A 23321-nucleotide genomic window follows, 5' to 3' on the forward strand; every position below is an offset into this window, starting at 1 on the left:
CAAAACTGCTATAATTATTCTAATTTGAATATTAGAAAACTGCACCTCAAAATGGTTCTTAATTTTCCCTCGGTCACCCAATATGGTGAAATGCTGATCCTCTCAGTAACAGGAGTCCTCTGCTTCCTAGCATGTCACTCTTTTTATCAATTCTGCCTCATGGTTCTGTTGCCTGTTAGTTTCTCTAAAGTCTTACATGGTAATGGCCCTCCTCTGCTTTATACTCTCAGATGGACAAATGGAATAACTTCTGGCAGAGACCTTAAAATGTATCTTAATATTATACAGAAGTTTTCTGGGAACATAGTGCTCTCAAGACAGCAAAACCAGGAGAACTCTTTGGTAATAGTGAGAAAAAATACTAGTAGAGGAATGGTTTCCAGTTGGTGAGCCTGAAACGCATAGGAGAAGCCCAAAAGGTCAGCAAATCCATAAGCCAGGCAGGCTTTGTAAACCAAGTTAACATCGTCCCATCTATGCAGTTTTTCAAGTATATGTCTAGCTGACTGTCATTCATAAAATATAAATTCATTTACAAGCAGTGATGAATTTGTTATATCATTTTTTAAAAAATTTATTGATTTTAGAGAAGAAGAGACAGGGAGAGAAAGACAAAATATCAATTATGAGAGAGAATCATTGATCAGCTGCCTCCTGCACGCCCCTCACTGGGGGTGGAGCCTGCAACCCAGGCATAGCCTGGTTCACTGAGCCATGCCAGCTGGGATGTTAAATAACTTTAACATGCTATACTATTGACTATTAAAAATACAGCTTCTAGCATAAGCAGACTGTGATTTTTGTTTTCATTTTAAAAACCAGCTATGCCTACTCTAAAAGGTTAGAAACCAATGGTATTGAGGAGAGAGAGAGCTCTGCCTATGAAGTTTAACAACCTAGATTTAAGGACTAGCTTGACTAATTATAAGTTTAAAGCACTATAAACTCAGGCAGTCAATTAAAGTCAATAGACATCTACTGAGTGCCTTTAAGGGACCTGAGCCTTGAGCTGGGGTTAGGAGAGTGAGTAACAGTCCTTCACTTTCTTCTCTGAGCCTCTATTTTTCTCACCTATAAAGTAAGTAGAATAATAGTGACTCTCTTCACAAAGCTAATGTGAGGGTCTAATGAGATCAAACCAGAAAAAGTATATACTGGGAGGTTTGTGAATATGCTTTGTAAACTCTTGAGAGATTTATAAACTGAGGGGGCTCAAGACAACTGCTGAGAAGTAAACCCTTCAACTCTATTGACCATCCACCCCCATGAACTTATCAAGTGCTGACAGCATTCCCTAATTTGATATCACCTTATATTTATATTTCAAATATTCTTTTCCACATCTTCCCTTCTCCTCCCTCTTCACTATACTCCATAAATGGTAATATTCTTTAATATCAATATGTCACTACAGTATCAGATTAGCACTAAATAAGGCACCAATATAGAATTCAAAGTAGGGAGTAGCCCAAAGGCTCAGAGCTTGCAGTTTATAAGCCCAGGTGCACACAAGGCCCATCTGTGAGGGTTATTTTAAACATTGTCAATTGCATGAGTTATGGCCAGTGAGGATCTCACCCAGTTACTAGTTAACCCCAAGAGTTAGAAAGACTTGTTCCTCCTCTTCACTCGTAGGCTGAGGCCACAGTATCACCTCATGTCAGGAAAAGAGTGGGTCATGGGAGAGGACCCATTACTCATGGAAGAAAACTTCCCTGGTTCCAATGGTCAGCAATATATTACGTCTAATGTACTTAAACCTCTCTTCTGATTTCATGTTGTATGTACTAATTGGAAATTTGGTCTTTCTATTTATTTTTATCACTTAGAATCTGCTAAGTACTAGACAATACACAAAGAACTATGGAGAAATGCAGAACATGTAATACGAGTAATCCCTATTTGCAGAACTGTATAAGGAAGTCAATGCAGAATTTATTGCGAGGCAGCAAGTGTTATTTTATATTCTCCAACCAATGATACCTTGAAGTGAGGCAATGGAGGCTCAGAGCCTACTTAATCCAAGGTCTACATTATTCTAAAATTCTGGCTCCCTCCACTCTACCTCAGTACCTCCCTTCATCTGGAAAGCAGGACACACCGAAAAGGAAAGTGGAAAGTAAAAGAAACCTACAAATAAGTTGTAGAAACTCTACAGACTATCATATGTCCAAGGGAGGCTGTGTCTGAAGTGCCTGGAGCTAGGCTAGCCTTCCTCTGAGCAGATTCTGAAACAGATCCATGATACAACCTGAGGAACCAGGAAAATGGACACCAGTCAGAAAACAGTTGTGCTAGGTCCAAGAGGAATGACACTGGGTGATCAAATGTCTAATAAGAATAAAAGCTCTAATCCCAGCACACCATTGGTCCTTCCAAATTAGGATGCTTCCTCTTAATGACCCTTGGAAGGATAAAAAGGCTATGAAAACTTTGTAAATTACTATAATTTTCACAGTCCCATCTTCCAGGCAAATTATAAAAGAGAATGCTGCTTCATTTCTTAGTTTTGCCAAGTTCCTTAGGCTCAGCATTCATTAAATATCCCGTCGTTCATGGCACTCTCTGAAGCAAGATGAATGGAAATCATGTTTCTCCTGATATTGGTGTTGGGTCCAGTGACATAAGTGGGTAAGAGGATTTACTGAGGAAAAGTGAATAAATACACTGGGCAACGTTTTCCAACGGTTGTTTGGCCCTTCTGTTTTCTAGGAGATGTACGACTAAGGGGTCAGACGGGGGTTCCTGCTGAACGCCGTGGCTCCTACCCATTCATTGACTTCCGTCTACTTAACAGTGAGTAATCAAGTGTACCTGGAAAGGAACAAATGTTTTCTTTTTTGAAAAAAAAATCTAACTTCCCTCTGAACTTCAAAACCCTCTGAGGTCTGCCTTCCTTCCTCCATCTCTCCCCTCCCAAGTGGAACTTAACCCTTTGTCTTAGATTTCCTCACTAGTGAAGTAATTCTGGCCCTGCCTTCTCAGAGATTTGGGGGAGGGGGTGTCAAATGAGATAATGTCAGTTTTAAAATATATATGTAAGTCTTAAAAGTGAAGCCCTACACAAGGAAACTATTGTTGTCATTATCCAGCATATTCTCTCTACCTTCAGCTATTAGACTAGATAAAATTCTATAATTTTATAATTTATCTAAATTATATAAATTTATCTAAATTACATAAATTCTATAATTTATATGAAAATATACATAAAATAAGGAAACCTATTCTAAAGCTGCCCTTAGTAATCTACCCAATATTGATTCTCCCTTCTTTGTCTAATCTAAATCCCTATGGTTCGTTCTTGGGTTCCTGGCAAAAACCCTTCACCACAGTGAGGTCTGCATTTGCTGCTTCCTCCATTATGACTACCTCGAAAGTTCACTTATTTCTACCTTTCCCCTTCATATATCGGTCCTCATTTGGAGTTTTGCTCCACTTCTGGTTCATAATTCTCTTAATCTCAAATTCCTTTGGCAATCCAAACCAGTGACCAGTCACCCCTCCAGATTGCCTGTCTCCTAACGATCATAATCCTTCTTCACTTTTGACTTGGAGGTGGGGGTAGAAAGTAGATAAATCTCACAGTTTGCTCCAAGGTTTTCAGTGTTTGGTTCTCATATCACTTCCAATCTATAAATTTCAAAGTGCTGGGTTGTACCCACAGAGTTTTACTTTCCTTTGGCATAAACAAGTTCAGCTAAAGAGGTAATTTGATTTACCTCGACCCTTGGAAATGACTAGGAGAAATTAGAACTGGCTCTTTCCGATCCTTAGATCCTTAAAAGGCCAACAGGAGATGGATTTGTTTGTATTTCTGGCTTGTTCACCTCCCGTATCAATGTGCAATATCTGTTTTCTCAGTGTTTCAGGGACACAGAGACTTGGAGTAATTCTTTCTATACTAGAGACACTGTTGTCTATCCATCCTGAAATCCTCTTTCTCCTCTGCTCAGCACTCCACTCTGAAGAACTCTTTCACTGTCTTTCCCAGAAACACATGCAAAGGAATATTCATTAGCCTTTATTGTATTGTGCTTTATAAATGGTCTCCATTTTTACTCCTTCCGTGTATAAAACACATCCCTAATCTATTTCAATCTAATTCAAGATCTTAAAGGATTTTCTCTTTATAGTTACTGAGCTCCCAATATCTATTGTTAACTTACCAAATAGATTAAAGGGTCACCTCAGAAGGATTATATTAAATGATTATAAATGTCATTAGCTCCTTACATTTAGCTGAACAGCTCAGATAGTACTGAAGCCCTCTGAGACTCTTCCTTTCTGTGGCATTATCCATTTCGTTGTCTAATGCCCCGAGTACCTTGTTAGGGAGACTAGAACCAGTAACATTACTGTGGTCACTCTCCATAATTTCCTAACTTAGCCTTCAATTAAACACCTTGTTAGTAGGTAACAGAAGGTATATGGATATCTGTGTTATGTACAGTCACATAGTGAGATATGATATAGGTCATATCTCCTGCTTCTTCATGTGCACTCTATTTAATTCTTAGTCATGTTTTTGTTCTAGTTTGTCTGAGTTGTTAGTGTGCTTTCTGCCTAAAGGGAAACATTTTAAACATAACTTTATAAAGATTTTAGAATAAATGCCTAAGGAACATTTTCTCCTAAAACTTTCCTTTTACTAACAAAACGGGAATCCAATTCTACACAGAAAGTACCCCACTAGCTTAAAGTGAGATTTAAATATCATTTTCCATAATTTTGAGTCGTTTTTTCCCAAGAATAGGCAGAGATCCAAGACTTCATTTTCCTCGGGTGCTTTCAGTTTTGCTAGCACTTGTTGGGCTTATTTTTTAAACCATTTGTAAGAAAATCTGAGTCACCATGGCCTCTATTCCCTGTGTCTTGCATCCCTGAATCCTTCTAATATGCTTCGTGAAACCCACATGGCTGATATTCCCTGTCCAGAATGTTCCTGGGTGTTTGCTCTCCGTCATCCACCTCAACATATGCCTTGAATGGTTGGAACATGCACAACAAAAATGTACGTTGAATAGTAAGGCCCATTGAACATTTCCATTGGTCCCTATAGCCATGGCCCCTACTTGTCACAGCAGATCAAGAAATGTCAGAATTAATATCTAAAATAACTTTCCTTCTATCAGAACAAAGTTTTTAAGTATTAGATCAGGGATGGGCAAACAGCAGCTGAGGCACCAAATCTGTGCCGCCACCCCTGCCTGTTATGTAAATAAGATTTCTCATTGCAGTGTTATTTATAATAGCCAAGATTTGGAAGCAGCCCAAGTACCCATCAGTAGATGAGTAGATAAAAAAAGCTGTGGTACATTCACACAATGGAATACTACTCAGCCATAAAAAAGAAGGAAATCTGCCCTGGCCAGTTTGACTCAGTGTTTAGAGCATCAGCCTGTGGACTGAAGGGTCCCGGGTTCGATTCCAGTCAAGGGCAAATGCCCAGGTTGCGGGCTTGATCCGCAATTGGGGGCATGCAGGAGTCAGCCAATCAATGATTCTCATCATTGTTGTTTCTCTCTCTCTCCCTCTCCCTTCCTCTCTGAAATCAATAAAAATGTTTTTTTTAAAAAAAAAGAAGGAAATCTTACTTTTGTGACAGCATGGATGGACCCAGAGAGTATTAGACTAAATGAAATAAGTCAGTTAGAGAAAAACAAATACCATATGATCTCACTCCTATGTAGAATCTAATGAACAAAATAAACTAACAAACAAAATATAAACAGACTCATAGATACAGACAACAGACTGGCAGCTCTCAGAGAGGAAGGGGTTACGGGGCTGGGTGACAAAGGTGAAGAGATTAAGAAAGAAAAAAGCAGGCACAGATAATAGTAAGGTGATTGCTAGAGGGAAAGGGGGTGGGGGAAGTAAAAGAAGGTAAAAGGGGGAATAAATGGTGATGGAAGCAGACCTGACTTGGGGTGGTGGATGCACAGTACAATATACAGATGATGTCTTATAGAGTTGTACACTTGAAACCTGTATAATTTTATTAACCAATGTCTCCCCAATAAATTCAATAAAAAATTTTTAAATAACCTGGGGAAAAAAGATTCTATTGGAACACAGCCATGCCTATTTGTTTACATATTATCTGCAGCTTCTTTCACTCTATGATGGAAGAGTAGCTACAACAGAGACCATATGGCCCATAAAGCCAAAAATACTTACTATATGACCTATACACAAAAGTTGCCAACCCCTAACTTAGATTTTTTAACAGAATTCAAAAGATTTTATGACCTCTACATAGGCACATTCAGTCCAGTCTATTATTCTTTGTTAATATCACTTTTTTTCTTTTCAGTTCGAGTGCCATTACTTTACTTTTAAAAATGGACTCACATTGACTAAATTAAATAAGACAAAAGTATAAACAAAAGGGTACCTCTTTTACTGATCCAGATTGTACATATATATTTTCTAATTGATTTCAGAGAGGAAGAGAGAGGTAGAGAGAGATAGAAACATCAGTGATGAGAAGGAATCATTGATAGGCTGCCTCCTGCTTACCCCCAACTGGGGATCAAGCCCACAACCCAGACATGTGCCCTGACAGGGAATTGAACCATGACTTCCTGGTCCATAAGTTGATGCTCAACCACTGAGCCATGCCAACTGGGCCTGACCCAGATTTTAGACTCCACAATTATAATTTCTAATTTCACAATTTTTTTCTGGAAGAGGTATCCCTTTCCCCATATTTTTGAGGGCACAGTACTACAATGCCCATGTACTTATTGTCTACATAATAGGTGACAATATATACCTGGTTGCCTGGCATAGTTCTAGTTTGCACCTGTTGTCCAGGCATATTTATTAAAAATGCCACCTTTCACTCCCAAAATAATCTGGCTTGAACAATTAATTACAAGGCCAATGGATAATGTAGTTTTTTCCCCAAAAGATTACTTGGAGACAACACCTCTCAAATGTCACCTGCATTCTAGAAATGAAGATGAGAAAATCTTCCTAATGATATCTATCCAGATCCATCCATTTGCCCACTAACATATATGTAAGATAAAGTTACTTGTTAACGGCCAGTTGCATTTCCTGTTAATATTTCAAGCAATTTGAAAAAGGGGCATCTATATGAATTTTCAGAGGCTTCTCTGGATAAGTAGCAGGAAACGTGCCTTCAGCACCATTGTGTGGAACACAGGAATGATAGGCCTTTGAAGAGGACAGTTGTTGCTACACCTGAGTATGGACGGGCAGAGAAGAGGGAGAGAAGGATTAACAATTATTTGTATTCCACATGAGAGAACTGGAGCAGGGCAGGAGGAACAGAAATGTAATGGCTCTGTTATACCAATATCAACTTCCTATAGACTTATTTCACTCACTAACTCTGTTGAGGGGGGAAGAGCAACAAGAGAGGAGAACATGTAGAGAAGAGCGTTCAGAGAGGCATGGGGCCACAGAGGTGAATGTGGCAAAAGCAATCACAATTCTCTGCAGAACAGGTGGCTACAGCACAGCCCCTTCATCTTTCTCTCCTGGTTTAATATAATCAGTAGCCTGAGTAGATAATGACTAGGTGGAGATGTTCCCGTGGCAACCATTTCAGACCAACAATGCGATTTCCACACTTGCTCAGCATAGGAAGGGACGCACAAAGCCGATATTCCCAGTGACTGTGGACCCTGAGGGAAAGAGGCCGCTTCCACTGGAGGTGTCAGGGCATCCATATCAGCTGCCACAGAGAGCCTGGGTTCCAGCCCAGCCCTGGGCTCTGCAGTAGTGGGTTAATTGGATATTTGGTTTTCCTGTGGCTTAATTTGCTAATATTGATCTTTACATCTCTATTCCTCCATAGCTGCCTTCCTAGGCAGGGCCATTTTAGCTACACATGCATGAGATAATTTTAGTATAGCTACAAAATATTTTCCTTTTCTTATTTCTGAAATAGAACTAATATTTACACACACACACACACACACACACACACACACACACACACAGTAAAGGTATAAGTGACCCAGGGACTCAAATGCTCTTTTAAAAGCTGCCATCTAACACATATTACACTCTTAGAAACACAAAATATAAAACATATCCGTGAAGGATTGTCAACCAAAACCCACCCAGTATGTTACCACCTGGTGCAAAGTGATAGCCCAACATAAAGATAGAGGGGTGATAAGCTTTAAAAACTTCATTTTCTAAGAGTGAGCTCCATGTAGGTGATGACAGCCTTTCAGTAATCTTCTTAAAGGTAACTTTTCACATTACCTATGAGAATGAGACCCACACAAAATGCAAAGAACTTAAGTTAAATAAAACGTTATGGGATGAGATGTTGTTTAAAGGTATAAACTTGTAGCTAGTAGGAAAGTAAGTCCTAAAGATCTAATGCACAGGGTCATGATTATAGTCAGCAGTGCTGTATTATAAACTTACACAATGTTGTAAGTCAACTATATCTCAACTTTTAAAAAAGAAAAAGAGAAAAAAAAATAAAATAAACACATCCTTTAAAAATATTATAGGGTGATTTGAAAGAAGTGCACTGAGGGGATGCTATCCCACCTTCCTCAAAGCCCTGACCCCCAGCCCTGAGCTCCTCAAGCAGACAACGGAGGGGCCAGCTGGGACTGAGACTTCTCATGAGTGCCAAAGTAGCACCCCACAATTTCAAAGGTCAATATTTTCCTTCCTCTAGAGAAAGGCCAAGCACTGGTTGTGGTTGTGGTGCCTTCTGACTCACCTGGACCATGTTGCATGACGTGTACTCAGGGTTTCTGGCTGCAAGTTCCCCAGTACTTCAGATGCGGAAATGCCAGACCAGTAAGATGGTCAGCCACTGAAATGCCACTACATTGCAGAAGACAGAGCTGATGGTGTCCTCACTGTTTCACTCATTCCTTGTCACTACTCATCAGTGACCTGGGGTTGGCAGTGTTCCAGGAGATACAAAGATGAATGAGACATAGCCACTGCCTTTGAGGAATATTTAGAGACATAAGCAGCTATATTTTATGGGATGCAATACATCTATAATACATGCATGTATAACGGTAGTATCCTTAATATGAGAGGCATGTATCTGTGTACAGGATTCAGAGGAGAGATTCATTAGCATTGGGAATGTTGAGGAAGGGAATAATTAATTTTGTCTTGGAAAATTGGAGAAGCCTTTCTAGAGGCACTAAAACATGAGAAATTTCTGAAGCAACAACAAAGTGAAGGACAGTTGCATGCTAAAGCCAACTTTTAGGGCTTCAGTATCAGGAAAGAGTTATCAACAATTCTATTCAATTGGGTATAAATTCTACTGGAAAATGAGGTTTTCAAGTAAGGACCAGAGAAGTCAGGAGAGATCATGCAACATACCCAACTGTCTGGGAAAGACCATAGTCACACACACACACACACACACACACACACACACATAGTTTTAATCTAATGCTAGAACTGAAAACAACCATTGCTTTCTGTTAACCTGGCTGATATTACTTAACAGATTTATTTTTTATCTGAGTGATAAAAAACAGAAAATTGAATCAGAGAGTCCAATATTTCCTTTGGGTTATTATTTATTCATTCATTCATTCAACAAGTAGAACACCTACTCCATTCCAAGCAGGCCATGAAACCAAAATGTCCTGAGCCACATCAATAACCACTGGACTAAGATAACTTTTTTTAATCCTCACCTGAGGGTATGTTTTTATTGCTTTCTAGAGAGAGAGGGAGTGAGAGAAACATTTATGTGTGAAAGAAACATTGATTGGTTGCCTCCCATAGGTGCCCCAGCTGGGGATCACGCCCACATGGAATACTATTCAGCAGTAAAAAATATGGAACTCTTACTCTTTGAGATAGCATGGAGGGACCTGTAGAGTATTATACTAAGAAAATTAAGCCAGAGAAAGACAAGTATCACATGATCTCACTCATATGTGGAATCTAATGAACAAAATAAACTGATGAACAAAGTAGATCTAGAGACATAGAAGCATGGAACAGACTGTCGGATCTTAGAGGAAAGGCAGGGGTGGGAAGGTGGGTGGGAAGAGATCAACCAAAGAACTTGTATGCATAAATGTATAACCCATGGACCTAGACAATAGGGTGGTGAAGGCCTGGGGCGGGGAGCAAGGGTGGGATAGAAGGGATCAAAAGGGGGGAAGGGGGATATATGTTAATACTTACAATAAAGTTTTAAAAAAACACACATACAACCTAGGTATGTGCCCTGACCAGAAATGAACCTGCAACCTCTTAGTATACAAGATGATCCTCCAACCAATTGAGCCACCTGGCCAGGGCTGAAATAACCTTTTATATGATGACTAGCTCTTGTCTCAAACTGCTCTTGACTGCAGTTTTCCAGAAATATCAAATGCAAATATCTGAACATTTTTTTAAGTCAACAAGCATTAGGGATAGCAGGGTAGCACCTACCACATCCTATCTCTAGGCTGAGGATTCTGAGTGCTCAAAAGGAAACTTTCAGATATTCCTCTAGTCTTAAAGACCTAACAACTTCATTACATGGACAAGACAAACACACACTAAACCAAGAGCCATACAAGAGCATAAATTATCTAGTTCTAAAATAATTGACACCAGCAGTAAATCAGAGACAAGAGAAGGCAGAGATTACTGAGGTGCCATGAGCAGAAGAAAGCTCTGTGGTCTGGTGCTGAACTCTGAAAGATAAGATTGAGTGTTGACTGGTTAACAAATTGTCTAGAGTGAGACTGAGCTGACATATGGGAGACATTAAGTCACTAAGCAGGAAGAAGGTCCAGAAAGTAGTAAAGTATGTTGGCTAGAGAGAAAATGAGAGTCTTGGAATGCCAAGATAAAGAATTTGAACTTGATTCATTACGCAAAGAGGATCACTAGAGAATCCTGAGAAAAAGATGGCCAGGATAAAATATTGTTTAAGAACATTAACTGACACCCATATGTAGGAGGGACAGACTCAAGGAATCAAGAGAAATGTAAGATTATGGTGGCAATAGAAATAAAGGTATAAATCCAGAGATGATGTGGAGAAGAGGAAATAAAACTCAGTGATACTGAAAGCTCCAAGGGTTGGCCTGGCCATCTCAAAAATTGAAGATGAGGTCGATGGTGAGGAAAGTTGAAGGGTAAATTGGGGAAAAGATGGTAAGCTCATTTGGGACAATTTGTTTGAAGTAGAGTCAAGTAGAAATATCCAAGAGAGAGCTGGAAATAAGGTCCTGCAGTGCAGTTGAGAGAGGCCTGATTTGGAAGTTTCACTTGGGTATGACAATCATCCATGATCCATGGCTAGAACAGGTATCACAAAATCAACAACTTCATTGTTTAAGGGCCCCTATAATTTTAGTGTATAATAAGCTTAATTTAGCAAAGCTCAAGACTGTTGACAATAAAGCCCACAAAGAAATAAGTTTCACCAGCAATTTATTTTCCTCTGTGAGAAACTATTTAGACACCACCCTGGTTCCCCACCACCACTACCACCACCGCTGTGGGTTCTATTTGGTACAAACATGGCTGCTTGTGTCCTGGCCCAGTGGGTTTGCTAACTCACCTGAATACAGCAAGTTAAATGGCAGTTTTCTATTGCAGCACTTGCTTTAGTAAAATACTAACCCAATAGGAGTATTTCTAGTGACTTTTTTTCATAGCGGCTTCTCTGGATTTCTGGAGACCATAAAATGTAGAGAGAAGCAGGAGTAAATTTTCTTTCAATTAAAGTTACCCTATGAGTAACAGAGCTAGAATGACTTGTTTATTAAATAAAATTAACCTCCTACCCAGAAGCAGGCACAGCCTATCTCTTATGATTTCATTGATAAACAAAATGAGGGTTATGTCCTCTTGTTGACACCCTACCTTAAAAGTTTTAGAAGCTCTAAAAGACTCACCATGGTCCCCATTTGACTATATCTATGAAAAAAAATACAGTGTGTTCCATCCTTGGAATCTTTTGTGTGTTTCCAAACTGAGATCTCAGAAGATTAAGATCTTGTTTTCTCTCTAGCTAACAAACCAAATTGCCTTAGGACTCCTGGGTGGTTTATTACTTATAAGCAACCTTAGGAGGAAGAGCAGTGGAACAGATGCCCGAGAAAAGTGGCAGCAATTAGGGAGAAAAATCCCAAGGGGAAGGTGGTCCATGTCACTGCCCCTGACAACGGCCACCACAACAGCCTTGAGATGGGAGGTGCTTAATCCCAGGCCCAGGATGCAGGAGCCAAGTGTGGATCCCTCTTGGTCAAGGCTCCCCGAAGCTGTTATTTCCCTAAGGTCTAGAGGCACCGTAGGGTTGCTGTGAACACTGGAAGTAACAGATGCCATTAACACCCAACCACATGCTGCTTGTCTGACTCATCTACCGTGGCTGCCCCCTGAGAGTTCCACGCTCAGTGAACCCCCGCTGCCCAGTGCACTCTCTAAAGCATGGTCAACAGAGGAAGCTGGCAGAAAGATAATGAGCTTTGAAGTGAGACTGGGTTTGAATCCTACTTCTTTTGTGAGTTTGGGAAAGACATCCAAACTACTTAATATCCACGCATGTGAAAGGAGAATGTAACACCAGCCTCACTGGGTAGAGGTGAGAAGTGAATGAGGTCAATGTATCCAGCAACCTGTCTTGCACACAATAGATCTTCGATAAATGTAGTTGAACTTTAGAGGGTACCTTCTTCCTCGGCTGAGTACCCCCTCCCCGGCCACCTCTTCTCTTAGGAAGCCCTGGCCCAGCATTATGAGCCTTCTTCAACCCTCCCAGGGGTCTGCCTCGTGATAGCCATTCCCTCCTCGGTGCTCCCACCCCATCTCCAAAGCATCTACTACATTGTAACTGCAAATTCACTGAACCTGAGCTTCTGGGTAGTGTCCTGAGGTAGTAACACAGCAAGTCTGGCTCCGGACCTTCCATGAGTATTTGGGAACCATGAGTGGCACTTGGAAAACACTGATATAGGTCAGTTATGCCATACAGATATCATATCAAACAATACTAATATTAATAGCTAATATGTATGGAGCTCTTGGCTTCTAGACACTGCTTTATGTGCTTTGCACAGATCAACTCATTTAATCCCTACAAGATCCCTATGAAGTAGACACTACTATTTAAACTGAGGCCCGAAGAGTAAAAATAACTCACCCCCAAAAAACTTGTTACCCTGAATTCAAACCCCAAAACTACACGGCCGAAGCACAAGCTCTTAACCATAATAGAATATAATTCTTTCTTATACATGAATTTTAATGTTCAAAGTCAATACATGTATGCAGCATATTCCTTTTATATGACATATATATGACAATTACAAACATTAAATATTTTTTACATAATAATAGTCATGTTCCTTTTATAGTACACTGAGACTATTTGCTTTTTGGTGTGAAACTGCTTCAGTATTGAACAAGTTGTTATATAATTAATTAGGAAATATGTAATTATATATCTATGTGAATATTAGATTTTGCAAGTTTTCAAATGTATTTTATATATAATATTCCAGAAGGTGCCAAGTGAGGAATTGCTCACTTCATCAACAACCCTGTGCTCTTTGATAAGGAAGAGAAGGGTGTGGAGGTGACAGCGCAGGACTCTTGTCAGCTGTCTCCAAATAAGGAGGAAATGGAATCACTATTGTGACAAATTAAAGTCGGATTTGGGGCTGCCACCGGTTGCTTTAATTTTTCTCAAGGGGAGTTGGTTATTTCCTGTCATGCAAACTGTGCTTCGATGAAAGACAGTTGCTCAAAATGTTTATAATACAGGGTGGGGCAAAAGTAGGTTTATAGTTGTGAGTACGCAAAACAGAGTTTATTCTTGTACTATTATTTGTTAATCACTGTATCATTTTCCATATGAACAATTGTAAACCTACTTTTTTCCCACCTTGTATATTAAGTAAAGATAAGTAGGATACAATTTTGTATATTTTAAAAGAAGATCTCAGTTATGTTTTTAAAATATACCTAAATTTAATCAGGGATTATTTCTAGATGATTATTATTTCCTTCTTTCTATTTTTCTATTTTTTCTATCATAGGCATATATTGTTATAATCCCAAAAAGTAAGATTTTTTTAAAAGAAAAAAAAACCTCAGTGTTGACCAGAAATAGAATCTTTTTTTTCCTAAATAAAGTAATATCACGATGCAGAAAATGAAGTTGCAGTTATGAGCCAAAAAAACATTCTTTGCTAGGCCAACTTGGAAAAGTGATTGGAAATTGTGAGGCCGAGTATTTATCAAAGCTACGTATGGGACTTCACAATGATGGCTCCTCATTTGAAGATGAAATTTATTCAAGGAGCATGAAGTCAAAGTTGTAATCTATGGTGAAACAGCACTTTTCATGACAAAGCTTTGAAATGAAGGCACACCAAGAGATCTTTCACCCCAGTTTCTCAGTTTAACAAGCAAAACAACAACAAAAACACAAGAAACAACAAACAAACAAAAAACCAGAGCGGCCAAGTGCCTCACTGCAAGGTAAGGAAAGAGTTAAGATCCAGGATTCGTATCTTTTGACATTCTGTTTTCCACTCACCACATGGCCTTCCTTATTTAAACTCCACCTTACTGATTGAAAATAAATTTACCCCTTGCAATGAGAGAAAAGCTAAGACAAGGCTTCCCCTGCCTAGGGTTGGCGTTGGCTCTGGAGCCCACTGCCTGGATTTGGATTCCAGCAGCAGCAGCTTCCCAGACCTTGCCTTTTAGGTTCATGGGCTGGAAAAGGATTGAAGAGGATGAAGATGTACCCCACAGGGTTACCGTGAAAGGTAGTGAATAAATGTGTCTGAGGTGCTAGCATGGTGTCTATCGCAGTAGAAAATCTCAAAAATGTGGACTTTCATTATTACTGTTATTTGTATTCCTACTTCCCTGTGACCATATGTAGAAGCGCTTGTGAGAAGAGTGTCTAACACATAACAGTACAACTTGACTTACATTGAAGAAGAGTGTTTCATTATCCCTTTTCAGTTTCATTTTCTTTCACTTATTCATGCTTTCAACAAATATTTATTGATCTCTGCCTACAATGCCAAGCACATCTCTTTCTGAAATATGATTGCAAATAAAATGAGAGAGAAAGACAATAGCTGGAAACGTGGGATGAGAAGAAAGTGTTTCTGCGAGACAGGCACACATGCTGAGAATCATCTAATTGAGAAAGAACCGTGGACTATATGGGAGAGAAAAGTCATAACTGAGGCAAAGTGTCCTGATAAGGTGGGAGGGAGACTGGCCATGGCAACGGAGGCAGCTCTTCTGATAGGACATGTAGAAAGAAGGAAGGAATGGCTGCAGAGTAGAAAGTTTGTGAGGTTTTGTAACAGAAAAGGAAGGCATTTCCCATCTAATGACTTCCAGTTTCTCTGTGCAATAGGAAGCTAGGTGGGGAGTAGGGAGGACCAGGCACTGGAGAACCCTCCTCTGACCCAGCGAGGCAGTTCTGTGCCCTGCCTGGCCACCAGCACTCAGCATCAGAAGGACCACAGCTATGGCCCCACGGAAAGGGAAACCCCAGCAATGGCATGGTGACAATGGCCTCACCATTGTCAGCTAAGTCTACATCTTTGCTTTCTCTCTCTTTCCCAGTGTGGGCCATTGTCGATAAGCCTGTCACTATGCCTGCCCTTGCCCCATAGTCCCCCATCTCCCGGCAACACAAAACTGGAAAACAAAGAGACTGATAACCTCATGTCAAAGGCTCCTCTCTCGTGCTTATTTGTGCTCTCTGGGTAATGTAATCTATGAGGAATGTCCAGCCATAAACACGAATTTTACTTCTGCACACTCACCCTACTACCACCCACTAGGGCAATCCATCACATGAAGACAGCTGACTGCAGCTGGGCTAGTTCCAGGCTGGGGCTGGGAGATGTTCCCTCCTTGCTCTCCTGCCCCCAGTGGTTCTGGATCCTATGGCATGTGAAGATTTCTAGCACCTTTTCTCCTAAGAGTTGCCAAGAATTGAGTCAAGCACAATGCACTCACCTTAGTATAAATTACAAGTCCCACTCTCCCCCTCCCTCACCCATCCACCATTTTTTGACAATCCTTGCCATGTGAGGAAGGAAAATCCCCTATCTCCTCTCTTTTGTTCTCAATCTTTTATTGTATACCTTACCACATTCCATTTATTTTCTGTTTTGGAGACAATTCTTGATAAAGACCATAAAGCTAAAAACCAATCCAAAAATATCTCCCTGGAAGACCTGGAGTAAATCCCCCCTTTTTAAATAAGAAAAGGTAAGCTAAATTAAATGATTTCTTGTGCCAGGCTAGCAGCTATGGAAGATAAATAATGAACAAAACATTTCTAGAAAACCTGGTCTACAACTGAGGTAAACAACAGATGATTATAACCAAAATTATAATAAAAAAAACTCCTAACACAAAAGCTACTTGGGGCATAACTTAGTTTTTCTTCCATGACTCATGACTTCTCAGAATCTTATAATGCTTCAGAGTCACTTATTTTAATTAGCAATTATTAACTGGCACTTCAAAACAATCTTAGTGTAGAGTTTAGCTTTCTTATTTTTAAAATTTCCACTTGCTGAACCTATAAAGGCCAGTGATGCCACCTGATCCTTTGAAAATAGTCTAAAGCAATGGTTTTTTCTTTTAGTTGTTTGAAAATAAAGTAATACGATTGATGAATTTCATCTAACATTAATAGCTAGATAAGTAAGGAACACCTACTATATGGAAATTAATAATAAGTCATGCCACCATAGTTTTATGATAGGAATGTTCTCTTGGAGTATTTCTGAACTCGCTATTTAACAGCTCTACCCTCTGGTAATATTTTTAACTGTCTTTAATAAAGAAGATTAAGAGAAGAAACACTTATGCTCCTTTAAATGATCATTTAGAACTCTGCAACCATTTACCAATGACATTAATGGCATGAATAATGGGAAAGCATGACTTAAGGTGATTTAAGGACAATTTAAATTACATATAAAAAATGAAAACTTGGGCTTACGTATTAGAAAATTATTAAATACCACTCTTTAAATTGTGGAGTGGAATTTTAAATGGGGCTGAGAAATATGTGCAAAGCATCAACAAAATATTATGCTGTTAGAAAAGCTATACAAACAAAAGAATGTTGAAATCGCTTTGCTATATAACATTAGTTGCTAAATAATAGTATCGTGTGTACAGCCCTGAGGCCAAGCTCATGTCATCTGATTGGTATGGAGTGTGCCATGTCCCCGTCTATTTCCTTCTTGGGACTAGTGGAAATCAATTTTGCTTTTATTCTCATCTTATGTTAATGAAATATAAGCTCCACAGGAGAGGAACTTTGTTTTATTCATTGCTGTATCCTAGCGTCCACATAGCAGGGGCTTGACAATACTTGTTAAATGAGTGGGTTAAGCTGTTTATTTAAGACTTGTTGTTGTGGATGGCCAATTTTATTTTTTGTGAAGTTAAACTGTGCTTAACATGCTGACAAGTGGCTGGAGAGTTTGCCATGTTACAAAAGTTTTTCACATCAGAGCTCAGTTAAAGGGTATCTTCATGAAGAGATTATCAATATTATATGGTATAGGTACAATATTACATATATTCTATCCTACTTTTAAATTATTTGTATTTTTTATAAAGAATTAATAATTAAAATTAATATTTAGGACCTAATTTAGGAATAGGAGAATCTATAATAATAAAAGCATAATATGCTAATTAGACTGGACAGCCTAACAACCTTCTGGATGTCATTCCGGACGTCCTTCCTGATGAAGCCACAGTGGTGGGGGCCGAGGCAGAGGTGGTTAGGGGCAATCAGGCAGGCAGGTGAGCAGTTAGGGGTGATCAGGCAGGCAGGCAAGTGGTTTGGGGCAATCAGGCAGGCAGGTGAGCAGTTAGGGGCAATCAGGCGGGCAGGTGAGCGGTTAGGGGTGATCAGGATCAGGCAGGCAGCAAGCAGTTAGGGGTGATGAGGCAGGCAGGCAGAGTGGTTAGGGGCGATCAGGCAGGGATCGGGCCTAAACTGGCAGTTGGACATCCCCTGAGGGGTCCTGGATTGCGAGAGGGTGCAGGGCGGGCTGAGGGGACTCCCCTCCCGTGCACAAATTTTGTGCACCAGGCCTTTAGTATGTTATAAGGAGCAAAGAAAATTAAAGCATGGGACTGGATTATCCTTTGCCCTTAAATTGTATTTTCCAAGTCTGTAATCTATGTTAGTACATAGCGCCATTCCCCAAAGTGTGGTTTGCCTACCAAAGGGTATACAAGATGATTGTATTATGACAGGAACAACCATTTACTTCTACTTTAAGTGTTTCATATTTATTTCAGTGTGTACTAACCAACACACTGAAATAAATGTAACTAACATCAAATCTATTTTTTATTCATATCAAATTTATATACAATATATTTAAGTAAAAATTGATTTATTTAATTTAAAGAAAGACACTAAGTAACTAGTGGTGTAGGCCGATATGCTAAATACCATAATAACTGCATGTGAATGACTGAAACTGGGAAAAGTCTGAACTTGGTTTCTGCTTGGAGCAGTGAGGCTCAGACAGAGCAAAAGCTGTGCTCCTAAGGAGTAAGGATCTTCTGTTGCTGCACCATCTTTACCAGCTACACTTTTACCTAGGAGAATGGCTTTTAACCCTCTCAGACCCAATGCCTCCTTTTTACAGCACATATTTTTAATGTCCTCCTTTACTAACGTGAAAGGAAATCCATAGCCTATTTATTCACATAAGCTCAAAAATATATATAAGTTCCTAGCTATATTATAAAGCAGAAATAAAAGAATGGCTATATGTTGCTTAAATACATAATGTTTGGGTATAACCACCCGAGAAGGCATAATGATGTAGTTTATATTGCAGCTACATGCAGAATCACTGTGAATGTTACAGCAACTAATGCAGGCTGACATGTCTGCAATGTTAGTAACATAATCCGATGTCTTGCCACTAGAGATTTCCTAAGATGGAGAACAACTCCTGATAAGGTCTGCTCCACCGGCCTCCCTGCCAAAGTTGCATTCCTGAAAAAAGAGTATTAAAACTGTGCAAAAGAATACTTGGTGCTTATATGTAAAACCAGGAAACAGGATTAGGTTTCAGGCTTATGTAATTACAAACAGCATTTCACCTACATGAATGCCTGAACTGCCATTGCAATGTTGAACGAGATAGAGACAACTGTCCCAAACACTTTGAGGCATCTCGAATCTCTGACTCTTCCTCTAACTTCCACTCGGACCCTGTCCATCATTGTGACAACCATAAACGCCCCTCAACATTTGATCTCATAAATCCAATAGCACGCTCAGCCTTGTTTGTTTCTTAAGTTCCTCATTACTACTAATGTGTAGTTATTAATCCACTGTGGCCTTTTATTTATTAGTGTCAGCTTTGGGTTCTCTCTAAAGCATCTTAAACAAAGAAGATTATTAGCTCTATGGCTCCTAAAGCTATGATATTCTAATTTTTTATTATTACTGAAGTTTTATTGTTTATAGCTTGTTAACTATAAAGTTTCCCTGTTGGCTCAAAATTGGTAAAATAATAATAATAATAGAATACTTAAAGTAAATTTCAGAAAATTTGGTTTCTTTTAAGGAAAATATTTCAGAGTTGAGACTCCTGAAAGAATCTGAAATTCAATATAACTAGAAATCTGGTTACTAAAAATCAGATACTTTTTGAATTATCTACGCCACCCAGGGCTGCAAATTTTGACAGCATAGCTTTAAAAGCAGATTCTTGGCATAAATTTGAGTGGATTTTGACCAAGTCATGTTGAGAAATTTGCAACTGCAGCATTTATTGGGGTATACAAGAAAAAGAAAAAGAATTAATGAAACTTTCCAGGGTAAAGGACCTTCAACTTAACTGAACTTCTGAACTTTACGCCCTGTTGTAATCTTTCTGACACTTTGAAGAATAGTTCTGGAGACTCTCCAAATAGAACACTCCTCACTGTTCATTCTTAAACACTGTGAAATCTGTCAACCCAACCAGGTCATCGAGGGGGCAGACTGTGATTTGTCATTACGGATAGGGATGTTCTCTAGGACACCGAAGTTGCTGGGCAGATTTTGCTTTCTACCAAGAGCTAGAGCCTGGCATTTTGAGAGTCTAATTTCCCTTCGTTTGGAAAGCTGGCTTAGCATGTATGCTTGAATCAAAATATGCCCTACACAAGTTACCAAAGCGATGGTTTGACATCTGTTCCCTTAATTATTATCACAAAGCTGACTATTGAAAATAACTAACAGAGCTTTATTTTCAAAAATGGCAAGTTGAAAACACTTGCCTCAGCTCAAGATAGAACCTGCTTTTTTTTAAATTAGCAATTCTATGTGCAACAAATTAGGGATTGAGTGGCAAATAAGGTAAACAGTTTAGTGGGTAAGAAAGGCAAGTGAATATGACAATTCTGACATGCATAAATAACTGCTTTGCTGAATATAAGTTGGGGTTGGGTTGCTGTAGGAGCCCAGCACAGAACCCCAGCAACCACTAGAAAGGGCAAGGAATACTTTTCATACAACCACCTTGTTTTTCCTCTCTTCACCCCTCCACCCCAACTTCCAGTTCTCCCCCAAACAGAGCCTCAGCCATTCTGAGATAGAACCCCAAGCTTTAGGCTGTTCCCTCTGCCCGCTTCCATCAGATACTATCAGACACTCCCTGCCTACCTGCAGACTAATTCAAGCTAAGGTATTCATTGATTGGTCAAGCAATTCTTTCCAGATGATAGTTGTATTCTGACTAGGTCTGTCTTCACACATTCCACTAAATATTATTGAGCATGTATGTACTGTGTGGGTTAATTTCATTTCTTTTACCCAAAAGACTAATAATGAGTAGAAGAGCCAAGACTTGAGCCTGGCCATCTCATTCTGGACTAAGGGCTCCTTCCTTGGAATTACATGTTTTAATCCATTTTATCGTGCCATATGTAGCCTACATATGTAGCCCCATTGGCTGAGACTCCAAGTAAAACAGTAGGATGATGCTAAACATGGTGCACCTAGGTGGAGATGTGTGAAACATTAGGGAGAATGGTAGCACTATCATAGTGCCATAGCTGCTCCTAAAGGTCCAACTCCCATGAGGGCGCTGCCTAGCTATCCAGCACTCTAGCTGCCTGCGGGAAGAGCAATTGGAGGTCCCAAGACAGTTCAGATGTCCCATCCCCAAGCCAGGACCACTATTTTCAGCTCTTACTGCCATGGAGGAATATGAGTGAGCTCCCTTCTTAACAGAGAACTCTCTGAGGGAAGAGGCTGTGTCTTCATCATATTTGCATCCCCAGCACTGCCCAGTGCCTAAATCAAAGTAAACCCTTAGTTAATATTTCAAGAAGAAAAGGAATGCACAGGAAGGAAAGCAGGGGGGAAAAGAAAGGAAAAGGAATAAAGCAGGAGTAAAGGGAAGAGAAGGGAAGGGAAAGGGAAAAGGAAAGGAAAGATAAGTTATTAAAATAATCAAGGACAATTGTCCTTGGTTGTTCCACAAGTGCTTAGCTTGAATTGATTCTATGGCTACCAAGTCTCTGCCTTCCCTTCTTCTCTTCCACCTGCTTCATACACAGCAATTAAACTCTTCATTCTGAAAAATCCAGTTTCTGAATGAAAATGAGCTAAAATAATGAGCTAAGGTAAAGAGATAAGAGAAAGCTCAACACAAACACTTTTTAAAAATTTTTAAAATCCTGTATACTCAAGGATTTTAAAAATTTTGCATACTCCTTAGTGCATTTCTATGCTACCTGCTTACACTCCTTTCCATTTGCAACTCCACAACTCCTACTTGAGCAGGCCTCTCTAGCATTAGCAGGTTATGTGTATATTCATATTTTTTCCAATATGGGCTTCTTTAAGCTTAGTTTTAGTCATCTGTGGTCTTCATTGTCCTAAGAATAGGAACATATTTCCAACTGACCACTCTACCCCGGCCGTAGTTAGGCTTCACCTTACCTGGAAGGGCATGTAGAACCCAGCCCATTACCAGAAAGAACACAACCTCACAGGTTGCAAATCTAAAACCCATGTGGGATTCAGGGTGGTGCAAAAAATTTCTTTTCAGATTGGCTTTCCCTGATACAGAGACTACCTCTGGTGGATGCTTGTATGCCCCTTCTCTTTTGATTTCCCTTCTCCATGCCTTTCTCCTACCCTTTTCTCTCACCCTCTCCATCCTGCCACATCCCCTACAGACATACCAGGCACCATCAAGGGCAAGAGGCAAAGTGAGTCATCACATTCTTGAGAGTAGAGCCCACTAGACAAATGATCTTCCTCTTGCTCACATTTTCCACTTTGCATGATAATTTCTAGGCATTTATATACTAAAATATTGCTTACCCATCACAGCCTAAGTGGAACCAAAAGCAGTAAAGACAATGACGAGCCTATTCCACCACCTTTCACTAGATAGTTGAGGGCAAAAACACTGTCTTAAAAATCCTGTATACTCTCCCTAACCGGTTTGGCTCAGTGGATAGAGTGTCAGCCTGCGGACTGAAGGGTCCCAGTTTCGATTCCGGTCAAGGGCATGTACCTTGGTTGCGGGCACATCCCCAGTGAGGAGTGTGCAGGAGGCAGCTGATCTATGTATCTCTCTCATTGATGTTTCTAGCTCTCAATCCCTTTCCCTTCCTCTCTGTAAAAATTAATAAAATATATATATTTTTAAAATCCTGTATACTCAAGTGCCACAGTACCTTGTACAGAGTAGGTACTTAATGGATATTTGCAGGTGGAGCCTTCCTGGTGTTTACCACATGGCTTAGATCTAGGCACCAAGAGAGGCTCAGAAAGAACAAATAGCCAAGTCATGCTAAAAGGGCTTCAGTTTTATTGACAGCTACCAAATGATAGTTCGTATAGATAACTATTCTTGATTAGGATGTTATTTAGCATTATAAAGATAATTAATGTTATCTTTAAGAAAGAGGGAGAAAAGAAGAAAGAAAAAAAATGCCTGTGTCAGGTAATATTACGCTCTCAGACCACCTCTCAATCAGCGGTTGCCCGTTGACTAAAATCTTATGTGACTTGAAGTCTTGGCTCCAACATGGTTAAACACTAGGCCTGTGTGCATCCTTCACAGTTTTATTTTGAGCAGCCTGTTTGCCCAAATACCTCCCACTCTTTCCCTTCCCCAGAAACTGCGGCTCTGCTCTATGTACACAACAAAAATGTTTGTCTTTTCCAGGGCTTGAGGTACTAACCAATGCCTACGGATGTCTTTGTATAATAACATAATAATCAAATCACATTAAGTCAGTGTCAGTAATACATGTGTTTCTATTTTAAAATCTACACATGATTTATT

At 39.7% G+C, this 23321-nt stretch overlaps 1 protein-coding gene across 4 annotated transcripts in view; it reads left to right on the top strand.

Moving 5' to 3' along the window:
* The window catches only part of PDE7B (phosphodiesterase 7B), a 274149-nt gene that overhangs the window by 200144 nt on the left and 50684 nt on the right, over window positions 1–23321 (top strand). For all 4 annotated transcript variants that reach the window (XM_070417744.1, XM_070417745.1, XM_070417743.1 and 1 more), the window contains one exon: window positions 2713–2796. In XM_070417744.1, coding sequence (XP_070273845.1) covers window positions 2713–2796 — 84 coding nt within the window. The remainder of the gene's footprint in view (window positions 1–2712; window positions 2797–23321) is intronic.

Source organism: Myotis yumanensis, unplaced genomic scaffold, assembly GCF_028538775.1.
Source record: "Myotis yumanensis isolate MYYU_CA2020_CCGP unplaced genomic scaffold, mMyoYum1.0.hap1 SCAF_6, whole genome shotgun sequence".
NCBI lineage: Eukaryota > Metazoa > Chordata > Mammalia > Chiroptera > Vespertilionidae > Myotis > Myotis yumanensis.